General features: G+C 40.4%; 1 protein-coding gene across 2 annotated transcripts; it reads left to right on the top strand.

The window, feature by feature from the left end:
- Positions 1 to 376: 376 nt before the first annotated feature.
- Positions 377 to 27,959, top strand: LOC129176554 (uncharacterized). 2 transcript variants are annotated; one of them, XM_054766695.1, is made up of 17 exons: positions 377 to 454; positions 1,042 to 1,096; positions 1,401 to 1,433; positions 1,510 to 1,686; positions 9,688 to 9,839; positions 9,912 to 10,001; positions 10,057 to 10,123; positions 11,549 to 11,712; positions 13,315 to 13,420; positions 13,495 to 13,524; positions 13,611 to 13,787; positions 15,291 to 15,439; positions 15,518 to 15,607; positions 18,515 to 18,559; positions 18,634 to 18,724; positions 18,807 to 18,970; positions 24,824 to 27,959. In XM_054766695.1, the coding sequence occupies exons 2-17, from the start codon at positions 1,042 to 1,044 to the stop codon at positions 24,980 to 24,982; spliced, it is 1,749 nt and encodes a 582-aa protein (XP_054622670.1). In that variant the 5' UTR covers positions 377 to 454; the 3' UTR covers positions 24,983 to 27,959. The 2 variants fall into 2 exon arrangements, with proteins under 2 accessions (XP_054622670.1, XP_054622669.1); XM_054766694.1 differs by having other exon boundaries at positions 384 to 454; positions 1,398 to 1,433.

Genomic DNA, 27,959 nt, shown 5'->3' with positions numbered 1-27,959 from the left:
TGACTGGTATGTGAAGCTGCAGAATGTTAGAGACACCTCTCAATGTGACGCAATGCACCCCTGCAACTGCAATCATAAATCAAACAAACTGAGCCTTGTTGTCGTTGGATTAGATCTTATTCGACTGCCTAATGTGGTATAGTTAATGCTGCACGAGCATGATGAATCCCTGTTTGCCATTGTCTAACTTTAAAAAAATGAACACTTAATGAAAAGCTTTGGCCAAAACAAACCACAACAATACCACAGGTCACGTTACGTGTCTTCCCCCATCCAGGTAAACGTTGTCATTGTACACAGTGAGGGACCCCTCCCATCCAGCATCCCTCCCACTCTTATTATACCCTTCACATGTAATACACATTTTCCATTCTCATTTGGATTGTGTGTTAGTCAATTATATCATCAGTCGTTTTTTTTTTAACCAATAAGGACTCGAGGCCTGGGTGCTAAGGTAAGGATGCTCCTCTCTTTACAGCCCTAAAGTTATGGTAATGGTACAGTTTATTTTGCTTAATAAAGGAACATCACATGTTTACACTTGCACAATTCAACATAACCGAAAAGGAGTAGGAGCTTAATTTAATTCTACTCCTATTGTAGTCTGTTCAGTACCTGGGTTCAACATGTTCACATGCTAACAATTTCAAATAGGGAAAGAAAACAATAAAGAATGTTTAATGATTTATAACTTATTCAGTAAACACTGACTGAATAAATAAATACACAACATATGACAAATAACTTGATTAGATAATAATAAATAACTTTATTTCACGATAAATGTTTCTCAGCTTTCTTCTTCTTCCATATACGGTACCTTGTAAACTCCTTTTCTTAATAAGTATAGTTGTATGTTTAGCTGCAGAAATTACAGTGTTTTTGTGTCACCATTCTCATGCAAATTTGCATTTAAGAGCTCACTGATGGATTGTGTGATTTATTCAGAAAATTAGCTGCACAAACCAGAAGAATTAACACCTGGTTGTATTTAAATTGCATTGTATAGCTATTATTGAGTTGATTTCTCTCTATGTGAAGATGCATCTCTCCGTTACTGTGCTGTGCTTGAGTTTTGGAGTGTTCATCAATAACGGTGAGTAATTTTATTATGGTGTTGAGCGATGCTTTACTTCTGCCTTGAGATTTTAACCAATACGTCACAAAAAAAAGCAAAGTTTGACATTTTCCACACACATTCCCTTAAAGTGGTCCTTATTTACAGGAAAAACATGCATAGTCGCCTTAATTACACTTTGTATTGACATGGTTTGCTTTGTTTTGATATATAACAGGTGCGGCTTCACCTGCGTTAAACAAAGCAATAAAGACTAACATTTATTTTCGGTCAGACCTGCATGGCATTCATTATAGTGTCTCTCATTTTTTATTTCAAGCAGCTACTGGAAGTGACTGGTGCTACACAGGCTGCGGTAAGTGCGTGCGGTTGTCTTGATGAATAGATTCAAGAGACAACTTTTGTAAGTTTGCGGGCTCCTCCTTGAACAGATCACACGCCAAACCACTGGCATGAACTCCCTGACTCTTCCTGTGGAGGTCAAAGGCAATCACCTGTAAATATATTGACCAGCCAGGTGGAGAAGAATGAATATCTACAGAACTTCTCTTTTGTCAACTTTTCATCCCAGGATGCCTTCAAGTCCATCATAAACAATGGACATACAGGTATAGTACGGGCAACCGTGTTTTTATTCCGTATATAACTAAACAATAAGCAGTGATTATTATTATTATTATTATTATTATAAATAACAATAAAGCATTTTCATGTCATTTTGATGCTAACCTGGCTTGTCTTAAGGATATTAACTCTGTGGTTGCCTTGGTGACCTACTTTATGGGTGTACTATCAATGGAGTTATTTAAGTACATACTGCTCATGTCATGAGCGTGGCCCAGGGGCCAATATGCTTTGTCACACAATCCGCGTTGCTGACTCACTTCTCGTGCATTTTTTATTGGGTGGGACTGCTAAATAACAACTCATGGGACCAAAGAAAGCTGCGAGTGCCAGCACTTTGATAAAGAAGATGTGAAACACTAATGAATTCTATCTCACCGCACAGGACAGGAAGTCTGCATTAACATAAATGTCCATCAATTTGTCTATTAAAATATTTTAGCATTGTTTCTGCATGTAAAACTATGATTATTCTATTCTATTCTATTCTATTCTATTGATTATTATTATTATAAAATATATATTTTTTAATATTTTTGAGTGTCTGGAAGAAATTAATTGGATCTACATTATTTCGAATGGGAAAATTGCCTTAGTTTTCGTCTGATCTTCTGGAATAAATTAATAACAACAACCGAGGTGTCAGTGTAACTTCTGAGCATGGGTTGGTTTTAGCCTGTTAACAAAATTAAAGATATCAAAATGGTCCCAAAATCCTGAGATTTTTCACTATGCGGCCCTAAGTGAAAAAGTTTGGACACCCCTGGCTTATGTATTTTTTTATAACATAATGAGACACTGTTCATTTTAAGACATTTTTAAAGAAAATGTTGTTAGCATTTAGCCTTACTGCTTGCATATTCCATTGTTGCTTCAAAATAGCTTGTAGGGATAGTCCTTCTATCAACCACTTCTCTTTAACCTGGGTGGAATTTGTTTCAGCTGTTATACCCTCCCAACAATATGGGGGCCCTGGTGGTATTTCCCCCTGTTTTTGGGTTAAAAAAATATATTTTACAGTGGAATCTCCATCCATCCATCCATTTTCTATACCCCTTCTCCTCATTAGGGTCGTGGGGGCATGCTGGAGCCTATCCCAACTTACTTCAGGCGAAAGGCGCGGTACACCCTGGACTGGTCGCCAGCCAATCACAGGGCACATATAGACAAACAAGCATTCACACTCACATTCATACCTATGGGCAATTTAGAGTCACCAATTAACCTCACCTTCATGTTTTTGGAATGTGGGAGGAAACCGGAGTACCCGGAGAAAACCCACACGCACACTGGGAGAACATGCAAACTCCACACAGAAATGCCCCAAGGGAGAATCCAGAACCCAGGTCTTCCCGATCTCCGGGCTGTTACTGTGTTGGCCAACGTGCTAACCACTAGAACACTGTGCGGCCCACAGTGGAATGTCAATCGTTTCAAACGTCAATATGCCTTGTATGGTGACAAATGTTGGATAGCATGACTGAAGGACTGTAGGAGTGAGACAACAATGTCAGAAAAAGTCACCGTAAGTTAGTAGTAAGCAGAAGTGGTGTTTTGCTTTATTAATAATGTTTAGCACTGTTATTAGTTGTATTTTGGTAACTTTCCAACTTCCTGTTTGCTAGTTTGCGTGACAATGGCTTGCTAACGACTAATGCTGCGTTCCATTTGTATCATAAGTCGGAAGACAGAATGATGTGACAGCTGAAGTAGGAAATCGGAAAAGAAGATTGCCACCTCCATTGAAGCTATTCTTGCGCTTAATAAACAGGTCCGGTTGTCTTAGAAGACGTTTCGCCTCTCATCCGAGAAGGCTTCATCAGTTCATGCTCAAAGACTAGGTGGGACACACACCAGTCAGACTAGAAAGGACAGCTATAGTCTGACAGCCTGATGCAAGATCAAATCTACTTATTCTCTAAGTGAGGGGGCAGATCCAGACAGGAATGGTTGGCTCTTTAGTGGTGTCATATGACGATTGTTAGGATACAATGGAATGGGGCCTCTGCCCGCCAACGATGGTCGTTTGGGTGGTATCACCTTTGTTAGAATCCCATTCAGATCCCATAATGATGGTCATGGACCCATCTGAAACCAAGGTGGCTGTGCCTAGTTTGTTTCTTAGAGGCTAAATGACTGAGTCTTTTAGGAAGGGATGAAAGGACAGCATTGTATGTGGGAGAAAGGTGGTGTCGTAGACCCACCTTCTGTTCAGAGATGGTTTCTCTACCTTAACGTAAATGGCTTCCCTCACTCCTCTTTCAAACCATCCTAGATGTACACCAGAAGGTGTACATCTTTGTCCTCAAAAGAGTGCTATTTCTCTTTGAGATGTGGGTAGATTGCAGAGTCTTGATCTGAAGAGTTAGCCCGTCTGTGTTGTGCCATTCACCTGCTCAGCAGCTGCTTGGTTTCAATTGGCTGGCAACCAGTCCAGGGTGTGCCCCGCCTCTCGGCCGAAGTCAGCTAGGATAGGCCCCAGCATACCCGCGACCCTAGTGAGGCTAAGCGGCATAGAAGACATGGTGGTGGTGGTGGAGTAGGGGGCTCATGGCTTCAGGTCAAATGTCTGAAGGGGTACGCGACTGTAAAAAATTTGGGAACCACTGGTGTACTGGTATGCTGTTTCTCAAATAGGCCTGAGACATACGGGATGACAATGTTATTGCGTCTGCTACACTTTTCTTCCTCTTCCACCTTGATTTTTCAGAAATTACAACTGAGGTTCATTGAGTTTGTTACTGGTGCTATAACTTAGACTATCTACTTACCTGTGCCTTGGAATGTACCTGTCAGTCTCTCACAGAGCCTTCCTCTCTGTCGCTTTTTGAGTTATTGAACTATTAAAGACCTTTTATTTGCACACCATCGCCTCATCTCTGTATACTGGGGGTCAAGCTCGTGACAGCCGCCACGCATCTTGACATACAGTTCTGCATCATAATTGCTCACCTGGCAGCAAAAAACTGGGAACTCACCCAATGAGAAACGACGCAGTACATGATTAAAGAACCTGTCAGACAGAAATCAGAAAACAGAGAATTAAATTGAATTTTGCGATGGTGCCACAGCAAGTTCCAATGGTTGATTTGATCACTGCGACAGAATCAGCTGTTAGGAAAAAAACCTAACTGAAACCGAAGGGAACAAGTTAGGTTAAAAGTGTTGGCAGCTCTCTCCAATGCCAACGCTCCCCCTTCTAACCTCACCTGAAAACGTCACAATCCTGCCAGCAGACAAGGGGAGTCATTCTTAACACAACTCACTACCATGACAAGTTACTTGGGTACAACAAGAAAATCAAAGAGCACCTGCAAACATTACAGAAGAAGCAAATAATTAGCCATTCACTTTATTACCAGTTAAACCAACAAGAGACCATCCCTGGCATTTATGGTCTTCCAAAAATACACAAAGAAGGGCCCCCCCACAAACCCATTATCAGCAGCATTAACTCTGTAACTTACAATATTGCTAAGTATCTGGCCAACATCTGAGCACCCCTGGTGGGCAAAACACCACATCATGTCCAAAACTAAATGGACTTTGTCAAGAAAATCAGACACTTCAAATTGGACAAAAATGAAACTATGGTTTCATTTCCATGCACATGACAATAAAACTCTCTTGAATCTCTTGAATCTTGAACATTTAAACCTTGATCACATCCTCCAAGATAGATCCGCTCTCAACCCAGAACAAATATGTCATTTGCTGGTACTTTGCCTCAATACAACATATTTTCAATTAATGGGAACTTTTTACAGACACAAGCACAGTTGTGCCATGGGGTCACCAGTATCTCCTATGGTGCCAACTTCTACAAGGAGGACATGGAACGGAGGGTTCTGAAGTCCTTTATGGGAACAGCACCAAGTGATTGGTACAGATATGTGGATGACGCATGGGTGAGAATTAGAAGCGGAGAAGTTCTAGCCTTCACTGAGAACATTAACTCGGTTGACAAAAACATCAAGTTCACGCGTGAGGATGTCAAAGGCAGTAAGTTGGCTTTTGTGGACTGTGATGTTCACACTGCAGACGACAGAGGCCTCCATGTTGGTGTTTACAGGAATTGTCGTCCCATATGTCTCAGGCCTAACTGAGAAGCTCAAACACAACATGCCACTACACTTCAAACCTGCTAATACTTTGAGATAGAGGTTGTTGCACTCCAAAAACAGGACACCCCATACCCAGAACAACAATCTGTTGTTTGCTGTCCAGTGCAGTGAATTTTTACATTGGGGAAACCAAGCAGCCACTGAGCAGGCGCATGGAACAACACAGACAAGCTAATTCTTCAGGTCAGGACTTTGCGGTCTACCTGCATCTCGTAGAGAAAGAACACTCTTTTCAGGACAAAAATGTACACATCTGGACAGAGAAGAAGGGTGGTTTGAAAGAGGAGTGAGGGAAGACATCTTCGTTAAGCCACCTTTCTCCCACATACAATGCTGTCCTTTCATCCCTTCATAAAAGACTCAGTCATTTAGCCTGTAAGAAATAAAGTAGGCACAGCCACCTTGGTTTCAGATGGGTCCATGATCATCATTACATCTGAATGAGATGCCAACGAAGGTGATACCACCCAAACGACCATCATGGGTGGGCAGAGGCTCCATTCCATTGTATCGTAACGATCGTCATTTGACACCATGAAAGAGCCAACCATTCCTGTCTGGACCTTCCCCCTCACTTAGAGGATAAATACTGTAGATTGGATCTTGCACCAGGCCCTCGGACTAGAGCTGTCCTATCTAGTCTGACTGGTGTGTGTCGCACCTAGTCTTTGAGCATGAACTAGACTATAGCTGTCCTATCTAGTCTGACTGGTGTGTGTCGCACCTAGTCTTTGAGTATGAACCAATGAGCATGATTCAATGCATTCTACAAACACACACACACTTGGACCACCGAACCCCCCCCCCCCCCCCCCCCCCCCCCCCCCACCACCAACAATCTCATCAGGTCAAGTACACAAAGTCCTGAAGAGAATCAACCCCCACAAGGAAGCAGCAATATCCCTGGCCGTGCTCTGAGAGCATGTGCCAACGAGCTGGTGTCTGTCTTCACCTCCATCTTCAAACTTTCCCTCAGCCAGAGCACAGTACCCTTTTGCTTCAAGACCACAACCATCGTCCCCCTCTCTAAGAAGTGCCCACCCACCTACCTGAATGACTGCAGACAAGTACACTCACGCCAATCATTATGAAGTGCTTCGAGAGGGTGGTACTAGCCCACATTCAGAGCAGCATCCCGGACATCCTGGACCCCCTGCAGAATGCATACCGGCCCAATAGATCCACTTCAGATGCCATCCCAGCTGTTCTCCATCATTCCTTGTCCCACCTGGAAAACAAAGACTCCTATATCAGGATGCTTTTTGTGGACTACTGGAGGTGGTGAGTCTGGTGGCATGGTGCGATGACAACAACCTCACCCTCAACACGGACAAGGCAAAGGAGATGATAGTGGACATGAGGAAGGAGAGGAGACCTCATCAGCCACTATTCATCTGGGAGCTTGAAGTGGAGTGGGTGATCAGCTTTAAGTACCTCGGGGTCCACATTACTGAGGACTTCACATAGACACTCAACACCACACAGCTGGTCAAGAAGGCTCAACAGTGGCTGTACTTTCTGAGGAGGATGAGGAAGTTTGGAATGTCGACCAAGATCCTCAGCAAATTCTACAGCTGCACCGTGGAGAGCATCTTGGCCAACTGCTTCACTTTGTGGTGCGGCAGCACAACAGCCATGGACCACAAACGCATGGTTAAACCCATGGTTAAGACTGCTCAGAGGCTCATTAGGACTCCACTGCACTCTCGGCAGAGCATCTACCACCTCAGAGTCAACAGGAGAGCTGCCTCCATCGTGGACTGTTCACGCTTCTGCCCTCAGGACGGAGGTACAGGAGTGTAAAATGCAGGACAACCCGTCTAAAGAACTCGTTCTACCCCACTGCCAGACTCTAAAAGCTGATGAGAACATTACACTACAGACACTTTAACAGCAACCTGAATACCTGAAATACCCTCTTTTTCCACAGCACACAGCTCTTTCATTTGTGTATACTATTTTCATACCTTAATATTTATCTTGTTTATTTTATGTTTGTCTTATCTACTTTTCCACTGTTTTTTACTATTCTTATACTTATACTACTTATACTATTTCATTTATGCTAGTATTCTGAGTGGACAGTAAAGTAAGAATTTCATTGTACAGGGAAAATGTTTCTTTACTGTGCACATGACAATAAACACTTTGAATTTGAATTGAACTAGAACGGTCCTATCTATAGGATCTATAGTCCTATCTATGGTCGCCAGCCAATCGCAGGGCACATGTAGACAAACAACAATTCACACTCACATTCATACCTATTGACAATTTAGAGTCTCCAATTAACCTAACATGCATGTCTTTGGAATGGGGGAGGAAACCGAAGTACCCGGAGAAAACCCATGCACACACGGGGAGAACATGCAAACTCCACACAGAGATGCCCAATGGAGATTCGAACCCAGATGTTGCCGATCTCCTGACTGTGACTGTGTGGCCAACATGCTAACCACTAGACCACCTCTCTTGTTTAAACACTCTCAAAAAGTTCAAACCTTTGTTTGAATTTTAATGAGCAACCTACAAGGTTGGACACAAGAAATATAGTAAATACAAGTAAAGTAGTTCACTCCCGTGACCGTGCCTTTTCGTCCTGGCACTGCTACACTTTACTGTAGCTTTTGTATCCATGTTAAAACATATTGCTGCAGTACTCCTGTTGCAGTCCTCCTCGAACCGAAGATTAATCTATTTCGTAATGGCACCCTACAGCCGCATAACTTCTACATTCCTTCTGCATGTTCAGAAGTCCATCCTTTTGTAATGGTTGGCATCCTCCTCTGCCTTTTGGCCGCAGAACGTTTCGTCGACATTGTGGGTTTTGTCGGGGAGAAACTTGCAGACATACAATGACTTCAAGCTAGCAAACAAGCAAGCTAGCAATGACACAGGAGACATGGCAGGGCGGCACAAAGGAGATTGATTGACAATGGTCTACAGCCAATCAGGATGTAGAAGACCCTGGGGGTTGCAGACAGACAGAGAAGAGATAGAGAGAGAGAGAGAGAGAGTGTGAGAGAGAGAAAATGAGAGAGAGAAAGTGAGAGAGAGAGAGCGAGAGAGAGACAGTCAACTTCCCACAATGCAATTCTTCTTAAATGGCCAGCCTCGGCCTGTAGCAGCGTTTGTACACTGTAAAAAAAATTAAAAATCACTCAAATTGACCTAAAAAAAATCAGTGAAACGGCAAGTCAGTGAAAGGTGAACCGCAATAAAGCGAGGGAACACTGTCACTCGCCAGCTGATTTTAAGTGGCTCACCAAAGGGTCAAAGAATGTTTGCTTCAACTCTTAGTATTTTTATCATTGTTAAATTCAGACATTATGCCTTTATTTAATGACAAATTACCACAAAATGAGACAATAACAGCACTGTTTTAACGGAGATCTATTTTTTGATAGAGTACAATTGAAATGTTGTCAGTCATATAAATAAAACACAAACAGCTCACCCCTCCTTTCTTTTTGTCAAAGTAGTTCCAATATTGATGAAATTTGAGAGGCCGCCGCACGAGAAAGAAACGCATACTGAAATACAAAATGGAGATGAACATTTTTTTTGGTGATGTTATGCTCTGGCAAAACACGCTTATTTGATTTGTTTGGGTTGGAATAAGGTAGGAAACTAAGTGCTCTGTTTAGTTTCAAAAAAGTTGAAGACCCCCGCACTAACTGGTTTAGCTGCCATGAGCTTGTTATAGTTCAACATATTAGTAGTTTACTTTTATTTGATTTGATATATTTGTGTAACAGTTCATCGCTGCTTCGTTTTTCACTGTTACCAGAAAATAAATGACCGAAATGACCAGCCCTGCCACTTTATAATGCGTTTTGTAACTTGCTTCTTTTGCTTTAGCCAAATTCCTCCTAAAGGACAATGAGGTTGAACTAAGTGGTGGTGGACTCAATCATACTTACTCCACAATCCAGCTCCATTTCCACTGGGGCGACACCCAGCACCACCCCGGGTCGGAGCATGCCATCGACGGGCACAGATACCCGATGGAGGTACACAGGTTTTGGTTACCTTGGACTATGTGCCTGAGGAATGTGACATGATTATTGCATCATTTCTTGCAGATGCACATTGTGAGTCTGATGAAAGGCCTGTCTGTGGAGCAGGCCCTCCAAAATTCAAGGGGGATCGCTGTCCTTGGTTTCTTCATAAATGTGTGTATAGATTAACCCAAAAGTTTTGCAACATAATGATTACTCTCCTACTTAGGCCACTGAAGATGAAAATCTGTCAAGTCCTTGGAGCGCCTTAACCTCTTATCTCCTGAAGGACACAGGTACATTTTTGAGAGACATTCTTGCCATTTCCCCTGCTTCTTCTTAATCTGTCGCGTCATCAGCCACAGCATTAGGCACACCTGCATGATGCAATGGGCTGTCATGCAACACAGTAATAAAAACAATACGCTGCAAAAACTGAAATGCAAGATGATTCAATTTAAAAAATCAGGGTGAATATGTACCAAAATCAGAGATACAGTCAAACTTGTCTATAGCGGCCACTAGAGGGAGTCTGCAAAAGTGGCCGCTATAGACAGGTGGCCTCTATAGACAGGTTGGCGTCCAGTTTGAATGTTGACCAGTAGAGGAAAAAAAAGAAAAAAAAGGGAAAAAAATAATAATAATAACGTTGACCAGTAGAGGGCACTGCGGACTGCGGATAAAAGTTGTACAGCACTACTAGGCTTGTTATTATCATGGTTCATGGTTCATGGTTTTAATTAATCCTGAACATGCATGAGTCAAACAGTAGCACTTCACAAAGTACAATTCACAATTTTGCATGTCCAAAAAGGAGTAGGAAAAAGCAAAGCTTACTTAATCCTACCCCTCATCAGTTTCACATCAGTTGCAATACATTTATTCACCTTGTTCTTCCAAGTGTACTTTGTAGGTCTACATGACAATGTACTGCAATCATAGCCAAGGTTTTTACTCACTAAAAGGAAGCTAGTTAATAATAACTGATAGAATATATCCACGACCCACAGAACAAAGCTGTGCTAGTAATGTCTTACGCTTGTTTTTAATATTTTACTTTTTATACGGCAGAGTGTCATTACAGCTTTAGTTCATCAGGAAGTGACGGGAAGTGACGGTGGGCGTCCCGAGCAGGAGAGCTAGGCTCAGTGCTAGCTGTGAGTTTCGAGAGAGTTGGGAAGTGTGCTTATGTTGGCGTGGATGTAAAGTCCTGCAGTGTTCTCCGCTGTTAATAAAGCGATTAAAGTGCATCGGCGACGTGAGTCTCTCCTTCCCCACAACAAGCGGCATTACAGTATTGACCAGTGCACATTGTCTCACACCAGGAAATAAACGGTGTCACTGTGTCACAATTTAGACAGCTTTTTTTTATGTGGAACAACTGACAGTTTGTGTGGATCTTGTGAATGATTGTGACTGAGATACGACTCAGTAATTAAAGTCTACACACGACCGCTTCATTGCTTAAAAAACGAAACTTTTTCGTGCATGAAGATTCTGCTTGAGTCGGTATTTTGGCCGCTATATGCGGTCAGATATTGACCAAAGGATACAAAATGGGTGGCCGCTGGCCGCATTAGACAGGGGACTGCTATACACAGGGTCTATAACACGTAAATATTCTGCCGGAGATTTTTCAGTGGCCGTTATATACAGGTGGCCGCTAAGACAGGTTCGACTGTATATTATTTTTCTTGCTTGTGTTTTGCGTGTTTCCACAGCCACTGAAGTCGATGTGACACATGCCATCTCCATTGATGACCTCATTGGCAACGTGGACCTTTCCAAATTCTACCGCTACATGGGGTCACTGACCACCCCTTCCTGTAATGAAGTGGTGGCCTGGACCGTCTTTCAGGAGCCTATTCCTGTCAACAAAATTCTTGTGAGTTAAGAATGTCTTAAGCCTTCCAACATGAAAGATTTGATGTGTTTTTAAAGAGCAGCTCATATGAGTGCCGTTTTCTTTGCACGTTGACTTTGCTGGAGTTGTACCTGTCAGTGTAACTCTTTGACTGACAACCCAGTTTGGATGTTGACAGACAGCTGGGAGCCCTTGTCATGATAGAGGCCACTATCTCATTGACTTGCTTCAACTTTTTTTTTTTTTTGCTTTAACTTTTATTTTCAGAACAGGACATTCTGGACGTAATATTTTTAAACTTCTCTTGGTACGATTCCTGGTCTTTCTTCTGTTACCTGTTTGTCCACATTTTTTTTTTTTAAGTTTTTTAGTATGCAATTACTGTGTTCATTACTGTTACTTTATCGTATACCTTTGCTGAATGGCTGGGAGAAATCAAAATCCGAATCACACCTTGTACAGCATACATGCACCACTGTTAAAAAAATGTTTGAAGTTCACGCTAAAGTCAAGTGATGAGCAGATTAGTTCATTGTTTTTCTTGGCTGACTTGTTCCTGTGGGACCAACAAAAAAAAAAATCTGATGATTTGTAGTTGTTTGAGCGATCCTGCATGCAATCTAACATTTTGTCAACGTGACGGCGACCCCGGACTGAATACCGTGCGTTCCACAGTTTCTCTTGTGCATGTGACTGATGGAGCTCAACTGGTCAGGTGTGATGACAAATGCTGGGTAGTTTACAAATAGCTGAAATTTTGGAAACTCAGAGATTCCCTTGGATACGCAGCATGCATTAATATTTTTGCAGCATTGTTGGATTCTGCAAATCAAATTATATATCAGAATCAATAATATTATATAATATAAGTTATTAGAATGCATGCTTTCTAAGCTTTTATCAATGACTGGAACTTTCCGCTGTTTAAATCACTGTAAAAATCTGCCTGAATTTAAAAAAATAACTAATTAGTTATACTAGTACACAGTCATGGAGAAAATCATTAGACCAGCCTTGTTTCTTCAGTTTATTGATCCATTGTAATGTCTGGTACAACTGAAGGTACATTTGTTTGGACAAATATAATGATGATAACAAATATAGCTCATAAGAGTTTAATTTAAGAGCTGATATCTTAGTTCTTACATGAATAGCTATAGCATTGTACTGCCAAAAAATTTAACTCTTACGAGCTATTTTTGTTGTTGTTGTTATATTTGTCCAAACAAATGTACGTGTAGTTGTATCAGGCATTAAAATGAACAAGACACTGAAGAAACAAGGGTGGGCTAATCATTTTTTCTGTGACCGTATATCTGTATAAAATAGCTAACTTTGGGCGAGAGGTGCGAAATCACAGCACACATAAATACTCACATTCACACCAATGGACAATCTGGAGTTTCTACTTAGCCTAACATAAATGCTTTAGGACTGACTTCGGGCTGACTTCGTGTGAGAGACGGGGTACACCCTAGACTGGTCGCCAGCCAATGGCAGGGCACATATAGACAAACAAGCATTCACACTCACATTCATACCTATGGACAATTTAGAGTCTCCAATTAACCTAACATGCATGTCTTTGGAATGTGGGAGGATCTTTTATTTGTTTCCCTTCAGATTGAACAGTTTCCCATAAAGACAGGCCTCACCAACGTTTACCGCCCAGTTCAAGAGATCCATGGGCGCAAAGTGTATTCGTCCCCCAGTGTTGTTCTTCCTTCCAGTGGGTGGCAAGGATAAACACACACAACATTTTACTTACTGTAGTTTCTTGTTTGACTGTTTTTACCCTTCCAGGTCATGAATGGTGCTACGACGATCACTGTGGTATGCCATCATCAAATCCATCCTAATCTTATACTGCACATTAGTTCTGAGTGGTCGTGATGCCTTCCACCCCTTCCTCTTCTTAGAGTTCAATCCTTCCAAATGGAGCCTTCTGCCGGACTCGCACTGCAATGGCAACCGTCAGTCACCCATCAACATCGAGGCACAAAAGGCTGTGGTGGACGAACACCTCGACGGTTTCAGTTTCACAAAGTTTGACGACAAACATGCCATCAAGTACATCACAAACACAGGCCATACAGGTTGGGAAGAGTCTTCTACCACTTGCTTTGGAGTTATGACGATGGTTTGAAGGTGTCCGATGTAAATGTAAGAACACATCAAAAGGTCTGCCTTTCACTATGTGAATGCAGTGGTGTCGGACTACAGCATGCTGGGAGCCATCTCTGGTATTTTGGTTACCTTATTTAGCTGCATGAGAAGGGCATAATATAGCTATTTCACTCTTTATTCATCCTGTGTTATGACATTATCCATAATCGTGATGGAAGAAAGTCCTCATTCTGTATTCACTCTTCACGCGCTGTGATTGGCCAGTCACACACAGTGACCGTGCCTCCCGACACTGAAGCAGTGGCTCAGCAATTTCGAGGTATTTCGAAAAAGTGACTGTCAAGTGTGGAAGCACCAAAGTGTTTTTCAACACCTTAAAACTTGAAGCTGCAGGTTGAAACGCCACAAAGCTCCTGTCACAACACAGCTGCTTGTTGCTTCCTTTTCCTGCTGCGTTCCTCATGAAAGTAGAGCAAAAGTGCAAAGTGGTGTTCTACTACTAAAGATATAGTCCTCGTTGCAATGGTGGAAAAAAACAGCTTTAAAAACCTGCTGAAAGCAATGCGAGCTTCACAGTCACAATTATTAGCACAAGCTCTACCACAAATGTACAAGGAAGTCAGACAAAGAATGATGCAGCTGATAAGTTGGTGTTCCTGCACAAAATCTTCAAAGGAATAATGTATTTTAAAAATGTTTACATAAAACAAAGAATACTGTTCAAAGTAATGTAGTTTTGAGTTGCTGCTGACATTTAAACATTTCCTCTTAAAGGGGCACTTTATTTCATATTTTGTTCTTTTGTGCCTTTGGTATTAGCTGAGGATTTGAGCATTATAAAAGGTTTGTTATAAAGAAGATTGAAGATTATATATTACTTTTTCTATATTCATTTAAAAAAGACAATGGACTAATTTATTTTAGCGTCTATTTTTTATACATTTATTTTAATTTTAACAAAACTACTTTGCATGCATATTTGGTTTTGGCTTTGTCGAAACTCACTTTGTGGAAAAAATATAGGGATAAACTGTACTTTATATCGTATAGCAATATATTCAACCTAAATATATCGAGATATGAGTTTTGGTCCATATCGCCCAGCCCCCCTATTTCCAGTACTTCCTAATTCTACCTCAAATGATGTGCCTAAAATATTAACAATGCCTCTTAATGGGATCCAGCACTGTTTTGCACCACTGCAACCACAGTAAAAAAAAATCAATAATAGTCACATAAAACCCAAAAAACTAAGCATTATTTTCTTTGCAAAGGAAGAATTTTGTTTCATGCCTTAATTTTATTCACGATTGTAAATGACATTTGCGTCACCTCCTTTGGGATTGCAATCAAAATGCTTTGGAAGACATACTAGCAGTACATGTAATATAGATATCATCAAACTTTTATAATCTTCACCTCACACCAACACATCCAATCTGACAGTATCTGTGTGTTTTCCCCCTTTTTAGTAAAGTGTGTCTTGAACGAGGGGGTGGTGGAGGTGTCCGGGGGCGGCCTTGGTTACGTCTATTCCACTCTCCAATTCCACTTCCACTGGGGTTCCTCATCACACGACGGCTCAGAGCACACGATGGATTCCAAAAAATTCCGCATGGAGGTATTACAATTCCTGATAATAAATGTTGCTGTGTTGTTTCCCGAGGTTTCACTGACCGTAATGAACTGTTTATTTGAGGTGCACATTGTGAACAAGAGGAAGGATTTAACCCTGGAGGAGGCAGTAAACACCCCAAATGGTCTAGCAGTGTTGGGATTCTTTATTGAGGTAACAATGGTGTTATCGTAGGGTAATGTAAACACTAAGCCGTACTTAATTTGAAGGCCTCATGCAATTACTCCTCTCATAAAAGTAACTAAAATATTACCAAGTCACAATGATGCGGTGCAGTTCTCCGCCACACAAGTAAACATATGACACTCTCAGTTAAAACTGAGCTTATCTTCACTAACCTATATACTGTATATTTTCATACAGCTCTTTTTGATGTTTTGAAATATGTCAATAATAATAATGTCAGAAACAAGTCTTCCAGCTCTGTCAGTGCAATGCCGCTGAGCCATGAGCCAAAACCCGACCCTATCTATAACTACTGATGTAATCTTAGAACAGAATGTAGCTATGTAAAACATGCGCATCGATTGGCATGGAGGTGGCATTGTGCAAGAAAGGTATCATTTTGAACTTTGAACACAAAATACTTCAGACATCCTGTGTCACAGGAGTGTCAAACTCATTTTCATTGAGGGCCACGAAACAGTTATGGCTGCCCACACAGGGCCGCTTGTATGAATGTAGAATCGCCTTGTGATATTGTTACACAATTGCCCATGCATTTAATGATAGTTTTTTTTACTTTTTAAATCATAAGTCCAAGTGCCAACCAGATATTCGAGTATTTATTTTTGATAACAAAAAATTGACGATCATAATGATCATATAATATTAAAGTTTAGAAAGAACGCAATGGCATGCAGTACAGTTTTTCTGACAAACTCCTACATTTAGCAGGAAAGATTAAGTGATTTATTGATGCACACTATATGGGTTTTTTACGTCGTAATATTGTGAGAAACAAACATACAAAACATAAAGTTGTCATTTTTGGAAAATCTTATGGGAATAAAGTCAAAATAGTTGAAATATTTGGAAATTTAAAAAGAAACAGCAAAAATGAGGAAAAAATGAGCAAAGACTGAAATTCATAGTAATAATGCGCGATATCACAAAGCTGAGAAGCAGTTTCCTACGTGGGCTGGTTTACAGAATAAAAGTAGTGGCCCTTGCATCCTTTCATTTTTCAGTATCCAAGCAAGCAGCCACAGAACTAAAGCTGGGTTTACACTTGCACCCATTTTGACGCCGCAGTGGTATGCAATTTTGCATGCCAATGAGTAAATTGGATGTAAACCGGTATTGCGCAAAGAAAATTTTGAAATGTTAAATATTTGTGGCTCTCTACTACTCGTTAAAGCACCGTGAATGCACCGCAACCTATGCTTAACCAATGTAGGCGGTATGTATCAAAGCTGCCTTGTGAATTTCTGTTAATAAGTGATCAGAATTCTCAAAGCGTTGTCTTCTAGTCAGCAATTCCCTCTCCCACACTGTCCGTGCTTCTTTTTTTCTAGTTTATGCCTCCTTCCTGCCATTTCCGCATTCTTTTTCTGCAGCTGAGAAATGATATAGACTTGTCTTTCTTTTCTGCAATGAGAGCTTCTTCTCTGGAGTTGAACATCGTGTATGTCCCTTACAAACAGAAGACTTAATGAAGCTACGGGTGATGCCCGCTGTTGCGTCACATAGCACACAGCGAGACCAAATAAAGCCACGACTGCTTTACCGATGCAGGAAGCGATGGTGACAACAATGCGCGTCGTGTGTACTATTGTCGTGCACTAGACGTAAACAGTACTTGACAAGGTGTAAGTAAGTCATGCGGGAGCGTGGTGCCAATGCGCACCATTTTCTGTCACAAATTGCTTGGCAAGTGCGTAATTTATGCATAAACAGGCGTAAATAAATTACATGCATTACCACAGCAAATTGCGGGACAATGCGGAGGCAAAATGCGTGTAACTGTAAACACTGCTTCACTCTTCAGGTCAAGACTCAGCTGTCTACCTGTCCCTCAAAAAAACAGCACATACACAAGAATGGAGATGGACAGGGATGGACAGAGTTATTTTTGAGGTCTGATTTTTTCAAGGAGGCAATTTATGATGCATATGTATTACTCTTTTGAACACATATTGTTTTGAGAAGCCAAAATCTTTACTTAAAAGACCCATCAACTAAGCGGAACTGCTTACCTCCGACCAGAACTGGACTCGCGGGACCAAGTGGCGGGGTAAGTCACTGTTGATTTAGTGCACTGCTGATGGGGATGTCATACAACTTCATGTCAAAAAATCCGGACTATGCCTTTAAGGTTGAAAAACTACCTCTGAACACAGTGGAGGGTCTGTGACACTACATCTCCCCCACATACAATGCTGTCCTTCCATCCCTTCCTAAAAGATGAAATAATTTTGTGTTCAAGAAATAACAAACACGACACAGCCACTTTTGGTTTTAGGTCCATGGTCATTGTTACAAGTGAGGAAAAGCTAATGAGGGTCATTGCACCATTGTCAACAGAGTGCAATCCTTCTGTTCGGGGCGTGCCTCTGCCTTAGAGAATAAATACTTAGATCGTACAGATTAGAACCGTCCGTTCTAGCCATGACCATGAACTGATGACACTTGCTCGGATGAGAGGTGAAACACTTTCTAAAACACCCTTAACAGTCCAGTTGTAAGTTCAATGTCCTGAGAACACAATGACCTTGATCAATGAGGATATTCACAGACATGTCCAAAGTTAATGAATAATTTTGTCAGAAAAATGTACCCCAGCACCATTCCTAAGATTGTGACAAAGGTAAGCAAAAACACGCCAAACAAGTACAGTTGCATGAACTCGCTTTAACGGAATTTAGCCTTAATCGTAACTCTATCATCTTCATTATCGGCTATTGTAATTTACCATAATAAAACAAGGAAGCCAGTGGTGGTGGCGGCGGCGGCGGTAAATATGACATCAATAAATGAGTCTAAATCTGTCTCGCATTAGTGCAGTTGTGTAATGTGTATCCTGCAAGTGACACTTGTGTCATGGACTTTGCTTTCCAGGCTGTTGTATCCGATAGAAGTAGCAGCGCTACCGAAAGTGAAGATGTGAGTCCAGTATAACTTCTACCCTTCCTCAAAGCTGACGATAACTAAACAATTCACTAAATTGTTCACGACAGTCGCATGAGTCCTCTGATGACTCCGACTCTGATTCAGCGACTGATGCCTGGAAAAAGCTGAGCGGCTACCTGGCAGCAATACAAAGTGTCGGTGTGTACAATATATATTTTATGTATTACAACTTTTTTGTCTTTTTTTTGCTATTAAAAATATAATATGTCATGTGACTCAGGTTCACAGGTGGAGGTCACAAAGGAGCTTTCCCTCGCGGAGCTGCTCGGCGACATGGACTTCACCGCTTACTACCGCTACAACGGCTCCTTGACCACCCCCTCGTGTAACGAAGCAGTGGTTTGGACGCTGTTTAAAAAGTCAATTAAGGTGGACCAGAGCCAGGTAAGCACATAATGACGATGTGGTTGGAACAAAAAGCAAAGCTTTGTTGTTTTACATTAGTAGTCATGTGATCAGGTATTTAGTGGTGCAATTACCAGATCAGAATTATGGCCCGTCACCACCCTCCTCTAAGAACACTGCAGGAATGCTTTCAAGCACACATTTGTACTGGTTTCACCCTAGTCAGTCTGGTTGTGCTGAGAATGTGACACACCCACAAGCCGAGGGCATGAGGCATTACAAGAATCATCTTTAAAGGTATAGGGTTTTTGGTTTGGTTTGGTTTGATTTAATTTTTTCATTCCATGTAATAATTTTATATAATAATCAGTGTAATAATAAATAAATAATAAAAAATAAAATGAAAACAAGCATGACAGAACAATAAGTATAATCATAAAGACTCTTCTACCTTATGTTTAGCAAACATAACTGCTTGTATTGTTTTTTGAATTTGCTCATCTCGGTACATTGTTTGAGTTCCTTACTCAATCCATTCCATAATTTAATTCCACATACTGAAATGCTGTGGGTTTTCAGCGTAGTTCTCGCATATAAATGTTTTAAGTTAAATTTTCCCCTAAGATCATATCTGTCCTCTCTTATAGAGAAATACTGTATGAGGTTTTTGGGTAACAACTTATTATTAACTTTATGCATTATTCTAGCGATTTGAAAGTGTACTAAATCTGCAAATTTTAATATCTGTGATTTTAAAAATAAAGGGTTTGTGTGTTCTCTATACTCGGCATTATGAATGCTCCTCACTGATCTTTTTTGCAGTACAGTGAGTGAGTGAAGATTGTAGTGGTGTAGTTGCCAATTCTGGTGGTCTATGGCAAATGCCAATCGAGCTCTATGGTGCTGGGCAGTGAGCACAGGGCCCACTACAGGACGTTGGGCCCTCAGGCCACCCTCATGGAGCCTGTTTCTGATTGTTTGGTCAGAAACATTCACACCAGTGGCCTGCTGGAGGTCATTTTGTAGGGCTCTGGAAGTGCTCATCCTGTTCCTCCTTGCACAAAGGAGCAGATACCGATCCTGCTGAGGGTTGAAGGGCCTTCTATGGCCCTGTCCAGCTCTCCTGGAGTAATTACCTGTCTCCTGGAATCTCCTCCATGCGTCCAGGTACCGCAGTGATGCCCTGGTCCAGATTTGGGAGGAGATCCCCCAGGACACCATCCGTAGTCTCATTAGGAGCATGCCCCGACGTTGTCAGGCATGCGTACAAGCACGTGGGGGCCACACAAACTACTGAGAATCATTTTGAGTTGCTACAATGACATTTTAGCCAAATGGACCAGTGTGCTGCATCATTTTTTTACTTTCGTTTTTGGGGTGTCTTTGATTTCCCCCCTCTATAGGGTGATCATTTTCATTTCTAACTGATTATGTGGCATCATTTTGTTACTAATACATCACCCACTTATTATCAGGAGAGATATTCAAGATCATTTTTCCCCCAGTTTAGATCTGATCTGTGTTTTCGAAGTGTTCCTCTAATTTTTTTGAGCAGTGTATTTAAACTCCCAGATGTGTATTCTCCTAGTTTTACAAATTGCTTCCTGTTTGCTAGGTAGCTTTTAACCCAATTCAAAACTAATCCTCTGATTCCGTACCTTTCTAATTTTGTTGTTAGGATGTTATGATTAATTGTATTGAAGGCTTTTGTAAGATCCATGAATACTGCAACTGCACACTTTCTGCGGTCTATAGCGTTAGTAATTTCCTCCGTGATTTCGATCAGTGCCATAGAAGTTGAAATGTTAGCTCTGTATGCGTATTGACTACCTGCTAGTAATTCGTTGTTATTAATAAATTTGCCCAACCTGTTATTAAATAGCTTCTCAATAATTTTAGAAAATTAGGGTAATAAGGAAACTGGTCGGTAATTTTTAAATTCATGTTTATTACCATTTTTGAAAATTGGAACCGCTTTAGCTATTTTCATTTTGTTCAGAAATTTTCCAGTCTGAAATGATTAAGTTACTAATATATGTTAACGGTTCCATTACAATCAGTTGATATTTTTGCCTTAAAATGTTTGACAATGTCAGTGATTTCCAGTGAGAAACATGGAATTGAGATTTCTATCTATGGTTTCATTCCATTCGTTCATTGTCCAGAGTTTTGGAATTTCTTCTTCCAGTTTTGGTCCAATATTTACTAAATAATTGTTGAACATTTCAACTACTTCATTCATATTATCCTAATTAGTATTTCCAACCATAAAATAGTTATGTGTAGTTCGGGTCTCCTAAGTCCAGTTCTGGTCAGATTTCTGTGATGAAGAACGTAGTTCCGCTTAGTTGCTGGGGGCAATTAAGTAAAGAGTTTGGCTTCTAAAAACAATATGCGTTCAAAAGATTCAAACATGGCTGCACGCTGGCCTAGTGGTTAGCATGTTGGCCACACAGTCAGGAGATCACAAATCTCCGTTGGGCATTTCTGTGTGGAGTTTGCATGTTCTCCCCGTGCATGCGTGGGTTTTCTCCGGGTACTCCGGTTTCCTCCCACATTCCAATTAGGTTCATTGGAGACTCTAAATTGTCCATAGGTATGAATGTGAGTGTGAATGGTTGTTTGTCTATATGTGCCCTGCCATTGGTTGGCGAGCAGTCCAGGGTGTACCCCGCCTGTTGCCCGAAGTCAGCTGGGATAGGCTCCAGTATGCCCCCGTGACCCTAAAGAGGTGAAGCGGTATAGAAAATGGATGGATGGGTACGTAGTAACCTTTTCCAAGTGTCTGTTGTTGTTATTATATGTCTTGTCCTCCAAACAAGACCCACCGATACAGTGCAAGTCCACCTCCTTTGCACTTTCCACAGGCTCTTGTGTCCCTGTCTGCTCTGACTGTGCTAGCTCCACGTTAGCATCTGGGACGCTCGCTGTTAGCCATGTTTCAGTGAAGCACAATAAGCTGCACTCCCTGAAGGTCTTGACAATTTTTGTCAGTGCAGCCAGCTCGTCGATCTCGTGCGGTAGTGAATTCACATGTCCCATGATAATAGAAGGTACTGAAGGCTTGATTCTCCACTTCCTTGCTAGCCGCTTGGCTAGGCTCTTCTTTACCTCAATGGGTAAATAAGCAATCATACCGATGTGGGACCTCGCTCTCATGGGACGTAAAAATGTGCTTGAATAAACAAGTCTCGACATGGACGAGTAGAATATATTACTTAAAAGATGATAATACAAACAAGATGCCGGATTCTTGTGGAGTTCCTCGAGCCACGCTTTGCCATGCCCAATCACAAGTATTTCTTAGATGTTTTACAATGTTGTACAATGTCGTTTACAGCCACGTCGAGAATCTAATTGCTGCCGCTGCATCCATTAGCTTCACAACAGATATGTGTTAATTCCACGACAGAAGATATGTGATGTTGCACACATTGGTATTGGTATCGTTGATATTGGAGTTGGAAATTGAGAGTTGGACAATATCGCCAAAATAGCCAACATCGAACATCCCGAGTGTTGTTTTTTTAATGAACATTATAGCATAGTATCATGAATAAACTGAAAAATGTACAGTTAATCCATGTGATCGGTATCGGTATCGGCCGATCTCACTAATGGATGCTCAGTATCGGAATCAGTAGCATAAAACGCTGATCGGAGCATCCCTATTTACATGATTTCTTATAGGAAACATTTATTTGGTTAGTGTCCATTTCGGTTAGAGTCAGACCTTCGAACAAATTAATGACGCTAACTAAGGTTTCACTGTTCTGATAATGCGTTGTATCGGGTTATTCAAAAACAATGAACCAATTTCATGATGCATTGCTTCAGTTCCCAAGCATTATCATTGAATGAGTCAGCGGCCATTTGAAAGAGGAGTTTTCTAAGTTTTGAATGGCTGCCCCAGGGCTGTAGTCGCATCGTTCCCCCAGCAACGTTGGTCGGAAGGGGGCCCAAGACTTTGCTTTTTGTTCTTGGCCTGCAAGATCCCCAAAACTCACCGTTTGTGATTTTTTTTCTTGTCGGGTGATGTAAAAGATCTCATTTAGGTTCCACTCCTACCCAATAACCTTGATGACCTTAAACATTAAGTAACAACAGTGGTCAACTCAGTGGATCATGATATGCTGATAAGTGTCTGGGAGGAATTCTCTTATCGCACTGATGTTGCCTGTGCTGCAGGTGGTGGCCACATTGAACACTTGCAAGATAGGAACTACAGTAAATCTTGATTGTGTGTAGAATACTTGTGACTTGGCTGGAGTTTTGTATTGCTTTTCTTTAATAAAATATTGTGTCATGAAATCGGTTCATTCTTTTGAAGAACCCAGTATTATTTTCTAACGTTATCTTTGTTTATTTGTCAGAAAAATATCAGCGCAGGCAACACAGTAGCGGTGCGTTTTTTGATAAATTTTCATCGTTTTGTGTGCAACATTTCAGGAGTGGAAGAGTTACACGATGTGAATGTCCTACTTTTTTCACATGGCTGTATTTAAATGTTGACAGTTTTTTATATTAGTATGCCAATTGTAAGTTATTAGATGACCCCTGTCTCATTCAAGGATTACAGTACCAAGGAGAATAAGTGTGTAGTGATTTAAATCTTGGGGACCAGTAAATTGGAGCTAGTCCATTTAAGATTCAAGATTCAAGAGATTCAAGAGAGTTTTATTGTCATGTGCATGGTAAAACAGCAGTTATACTATGCAATGAAAATCTTATTCTGTTCATTCTCCCAAGAAAAGAAAGAAAAACACAAGAAAGAATAAGAACATAAGAAACATAAACACATATACATAAATACCAAGAAATTAAGCAACAACAACAGAAGAGACATTAATACAAGTAAATAATACAAATAAATAAATAAATAAATAAAGTGCTATGAGTGTGTGTTGCGTGTGGCGTGTGTGAGTGCTTCGTTGATGATTTAAAGCTTAAAACAACATAACCTTAAAATGAGTTCTACAGTGCACATAGTGGGAATTGTTATTGTAATCAGCAAAATCAGCTCTTTTGACTGATGTTCCGCAGGACACGTCAGCCTGATGCTTGTCAGTGCTACATGTGACTGAACTGTGTGCAAAGGTGTGTCAAAAACAGTCAAGCGATCAAGAATCAAGCATGACATCCTTGTAATTACATGACATGTTTATCCACCCAATAGCTGCCATAAACAGTGTAAAGTGTAAGCCAGCGGTTCCCAACCTTTTTTTTTTGCGGACAACACTATAGCGATCTAATGTTTATGTATTGTAAATATTTAATGCATTGTGTAAAACTAAGACAGTAACAACATCAAATTAAAAGCACAACATGAATACAGACCCACCATCTACCAGTACGAGCCTGGAGTTTTAGATTATAATGTCACTGTTTGTGTGTGGCAAAAGGCAGTGTGCTGGCATGAATTAACTTGAGGTTGTGCACCAACAAATATGGACATCAGCACGTCATCAAAACTTACCTTTATGCATTCCCACGTAGTATCAGCATTTGGGACCAAATATGAGGTCAAGGACCGTTGAACAAAGTGGGACGGATCGCTGCTCGCAACAAACAACATATACATGCAAAAACTATGGGATTTGTGATTATATATTATTTTTAAAGTAAAATAATGGCCCATATTTCCAAAATTGATATGCATTTACATAGAATTATGTAGTTATTTACAAATGTATTTTTTTTAAGTGTATTTTTTTTTTATCATTGCACCTGAAAGGTACCGGGTCGGGGCCAGGGGTTGGGGGGCCACTGGTGTAAGCTATAAGACACAACAGCTTTTGCCACTGTTGTACTGGCGAGTGTTGTTACTTGAAAGTTGGATGTTTTATGAAATGTTGTATTAGTGGACTTTATCTTTATCAACCCCACTTCCAGTTGGCGATGTTCCCAAACTGGACGGGCTATCGCGATGTGTTCCGACCAACGCAGGCTCTTCACGGCAGGACAATCTACACCACAGCGGGATGTGGTGAACTGGCACCCACTGTGCTCTTTGTGCTACTCCTCTACTTCTGTGTTTCTTTCCTGCACTAGCACAGCCCAGCATGTTGCATTATCTACCCTGCACTTTTCCTCATTGTAGATTATTGCAAAACCTTAAGGAGAGGTGGGGCGGATATTATTATGCACTCTTTCTTTCTTTACTGTATGCCAGGCATGTTATTAATCTAGTTGTTTAAGAGCACGGCAAGGTGGAGATGAAAGTGGAAATGACTGCGCTGAGTGTTTGTTTGCTTAATGACTCTGTCGTACAAAGTGGAAGCTTACTGGAAGTTTATCAGTCTTGTATGTGTGTGATAAAAATAGTTCCTCATTGAACTTGGACCTGAGTATATAAAATAAAGTGTAACAACTACGATGGTTGTAACTGTGGTAATTGCACCATTGTTTTAAAACTATAGAACATGCAATGCAGCAGGGGTCAAACTTTTTCCACCAAGGGCGGCATACTGAAATATCAAAGGATGCGGGATTGATATACTTATACTTGTATATGTGTGTGTATTTATGTACAATATATATATATATATATATATATATATATATATATACTGTATATATATATATATATATATCGTGTCCATTGCCGTCTGTTTCGTGTTCCAGTAACCCATTTCCCGCCATAATGCCCTGGTTCCTCAGCACCTGACGCAGACCTTGTTGACCAGGGCGACGTCTGAGCCGGTATGTCTCTCTGTTCTGTATCACTCATCATGAGGTAGCTAGGCGGTAGCGCTAAGGACCCAACTGGAAGATGTTATTATGTATGCCCTATTGTACAATGCTCATTGTACCCTGCTTGATTCGACTGAGCTATCTAGCCACTCGCGCTATCAAGCCGCTACCCTTGAGGCCAACTTTGAGCCAATTGCACAAGTCTCCATCAAATGTGGCAGTACCACATACAGTACCAAGGAGATGCTCTGTCCCCGCTGCTGTTCTGCATAGGCCTGAACCCCCTCAGCCAATGAATCAACAAGACTGGCTATGGATACCCACTTAAGAATGGGGTACCGTCAGTCACCTCTTTGACATGGATGACATTAAACTGTATGCTAAGAGCGAGCTTTTATAACTTTATTCTGACGTGAACACATCAACTGCAGTGCAATTCCAACACTGTACATGTATCTCCAACTTGTAAACACATCTCTCACTTCCTCATGCTCCACCACACTTTTGCCATGTGCATTCACGGACCCTCCGTGAACATCACAAAACACACAAAACACAAAAAACGCCTCGACAATGGAGTCACGGAACATAGCCCACTTTGGATGTACAATTTGCTACATTTAAGTATGCTGGAAAATATACTGAAAACAAGTACATTTACCTTAAATTATGTGATATCTTTGAATGCAACCTCTCATTGCTCATAACAGGGTTTAACGTGAGATGCAAATGTTCTGCTGGTATTAAAGAGACTTTTGATTTTTGGAGTTATGTTTAACTTGATTGACATTCGGTTCTTTTGAAACAAATATATATAATTCTGTCCTGTCATTTACTGCATCTTTCTGTTAATTAAATTAATTAAAAATAGGCATGTTTCAGACATAGTTGCTAATGATGATTAATTATGATTAATTAATTTAAAAACTTTGATTAATCTGATTAAAATTTTGCTAAAAATCATTTGACAGCCCTACTATATATATACAGTAGTACCTCGCATAACGTAAACCTCCTTTTATGTAAATTCCACTGAATGTAAAGAATTTATGTAAAGTTTTTGCATTGTATTACGTAAGAAATTCCATTTAACGTAAAGCGTCTTTTTTTTTCAATCAACTTTATTAATGCCTTACAAATTACACTAACAGTGCATCAAACCATGGGCATTGAAAAAAACAGTTGGATAACAAAAACACATAAAATAAATCACACAGAAATCGAGATTAAAGAAATAAAAACGTAACAGAAAAGTGATAAATAAATAAATCAAATTAAAGATAATAATAATAATAATAATAATAATAATAATAATTAAAGTAAGATACACCAGGGGACATGAGCAATGAAAATTAAATTGAATTAAGGATATTGAAGTGGGAGCACAGATTTATAGTCTTGATAGCTTTCTTGTTATTAGCAGAGGATATTGATTTGAAGTACAGCTCCACTTCTTTCATGAAAACATAAAAAAGGGGTTTCACTTTGGCAAATTTAAAGTCGGTGCAAGTTTTTTTTTTTTTTTAAGTCGGTGCAAGTTCAGACTAACAGAGTACTGGACACTTGGTGACGCCTTTCAGTTTTATTCATTTACAGTAATCTTATTTATTACCTTATATTGGAATGTTACTGTACTATGTTTATGATAATGTTTTCTTATATTTTCCCACCATATTTGGTGGACTTTGAATATTTCGAAGGGCCAAAGGGTGAGTTTGGAAGATCTTGGAACGGATTAGGCTATTTACATGTATTTTACGCTTCATATAACATAAAAATCCTATAACATAAAGGTTCTCGGAATGGATTATTTACGTTGTAGGGGCGTCTACTGTATATATATATATATATATTTAAAGGCAAAACTAACGTACGTATTGTATGCTTTTTAAAAGCAAAAACCTAACAAGAAAACATACAGTTTTGCTCGATTTGTCCCATTTTTACTGGGGTTTTTTTGTTTAATTTTATTCCTACATTGTGCCGCAGGCCAATATAAAATGAGCCACGAGCCGAACTTTGGACACCCCTGTAGTGCAGTGTGATCATATTAAAATGGTTCATAATACTAATAGTCAAGTGCTTAAAATCGCTTTATCACTCATTTTGTAGGCAACCACAAGGTATCCCACCGACGTCATTCAGTTGTTTATGCTACCATATATGTGCAATATTGTCGAATTGCATCTATAAGTCATTTTATTTCTGCTGCTATGATTTGAGTTGAGATCAATATTGTCTGCGTGATATATTGCGTGTAACAAACTGTTTGTATTTCACCCTTTGGTACAATGAATCTTGTGGTATTAATAAAGATGTGAACGGACTACTATCA

Source organism: Dunckerocampus dactyliophorus, chromosome 2 (genome assembly GCF_027744805.1).
Source record: "Dunckerocampus dactyliophorus isolate RoL2022-P2 chromosome 2, RoL_Ddac_1.1, whole genome shotgun sequence".
Lineage (NCBI taxonomy): Eukaryota > Metazoa > Chordata > Actinopteri > Syngnathiformes > Syngnathidae > Dunckerocampus > Dunckerocampus dactyliophorus.
This window is presented reverse-complemented; position numbering and strand designations above follow the sequence as displayed.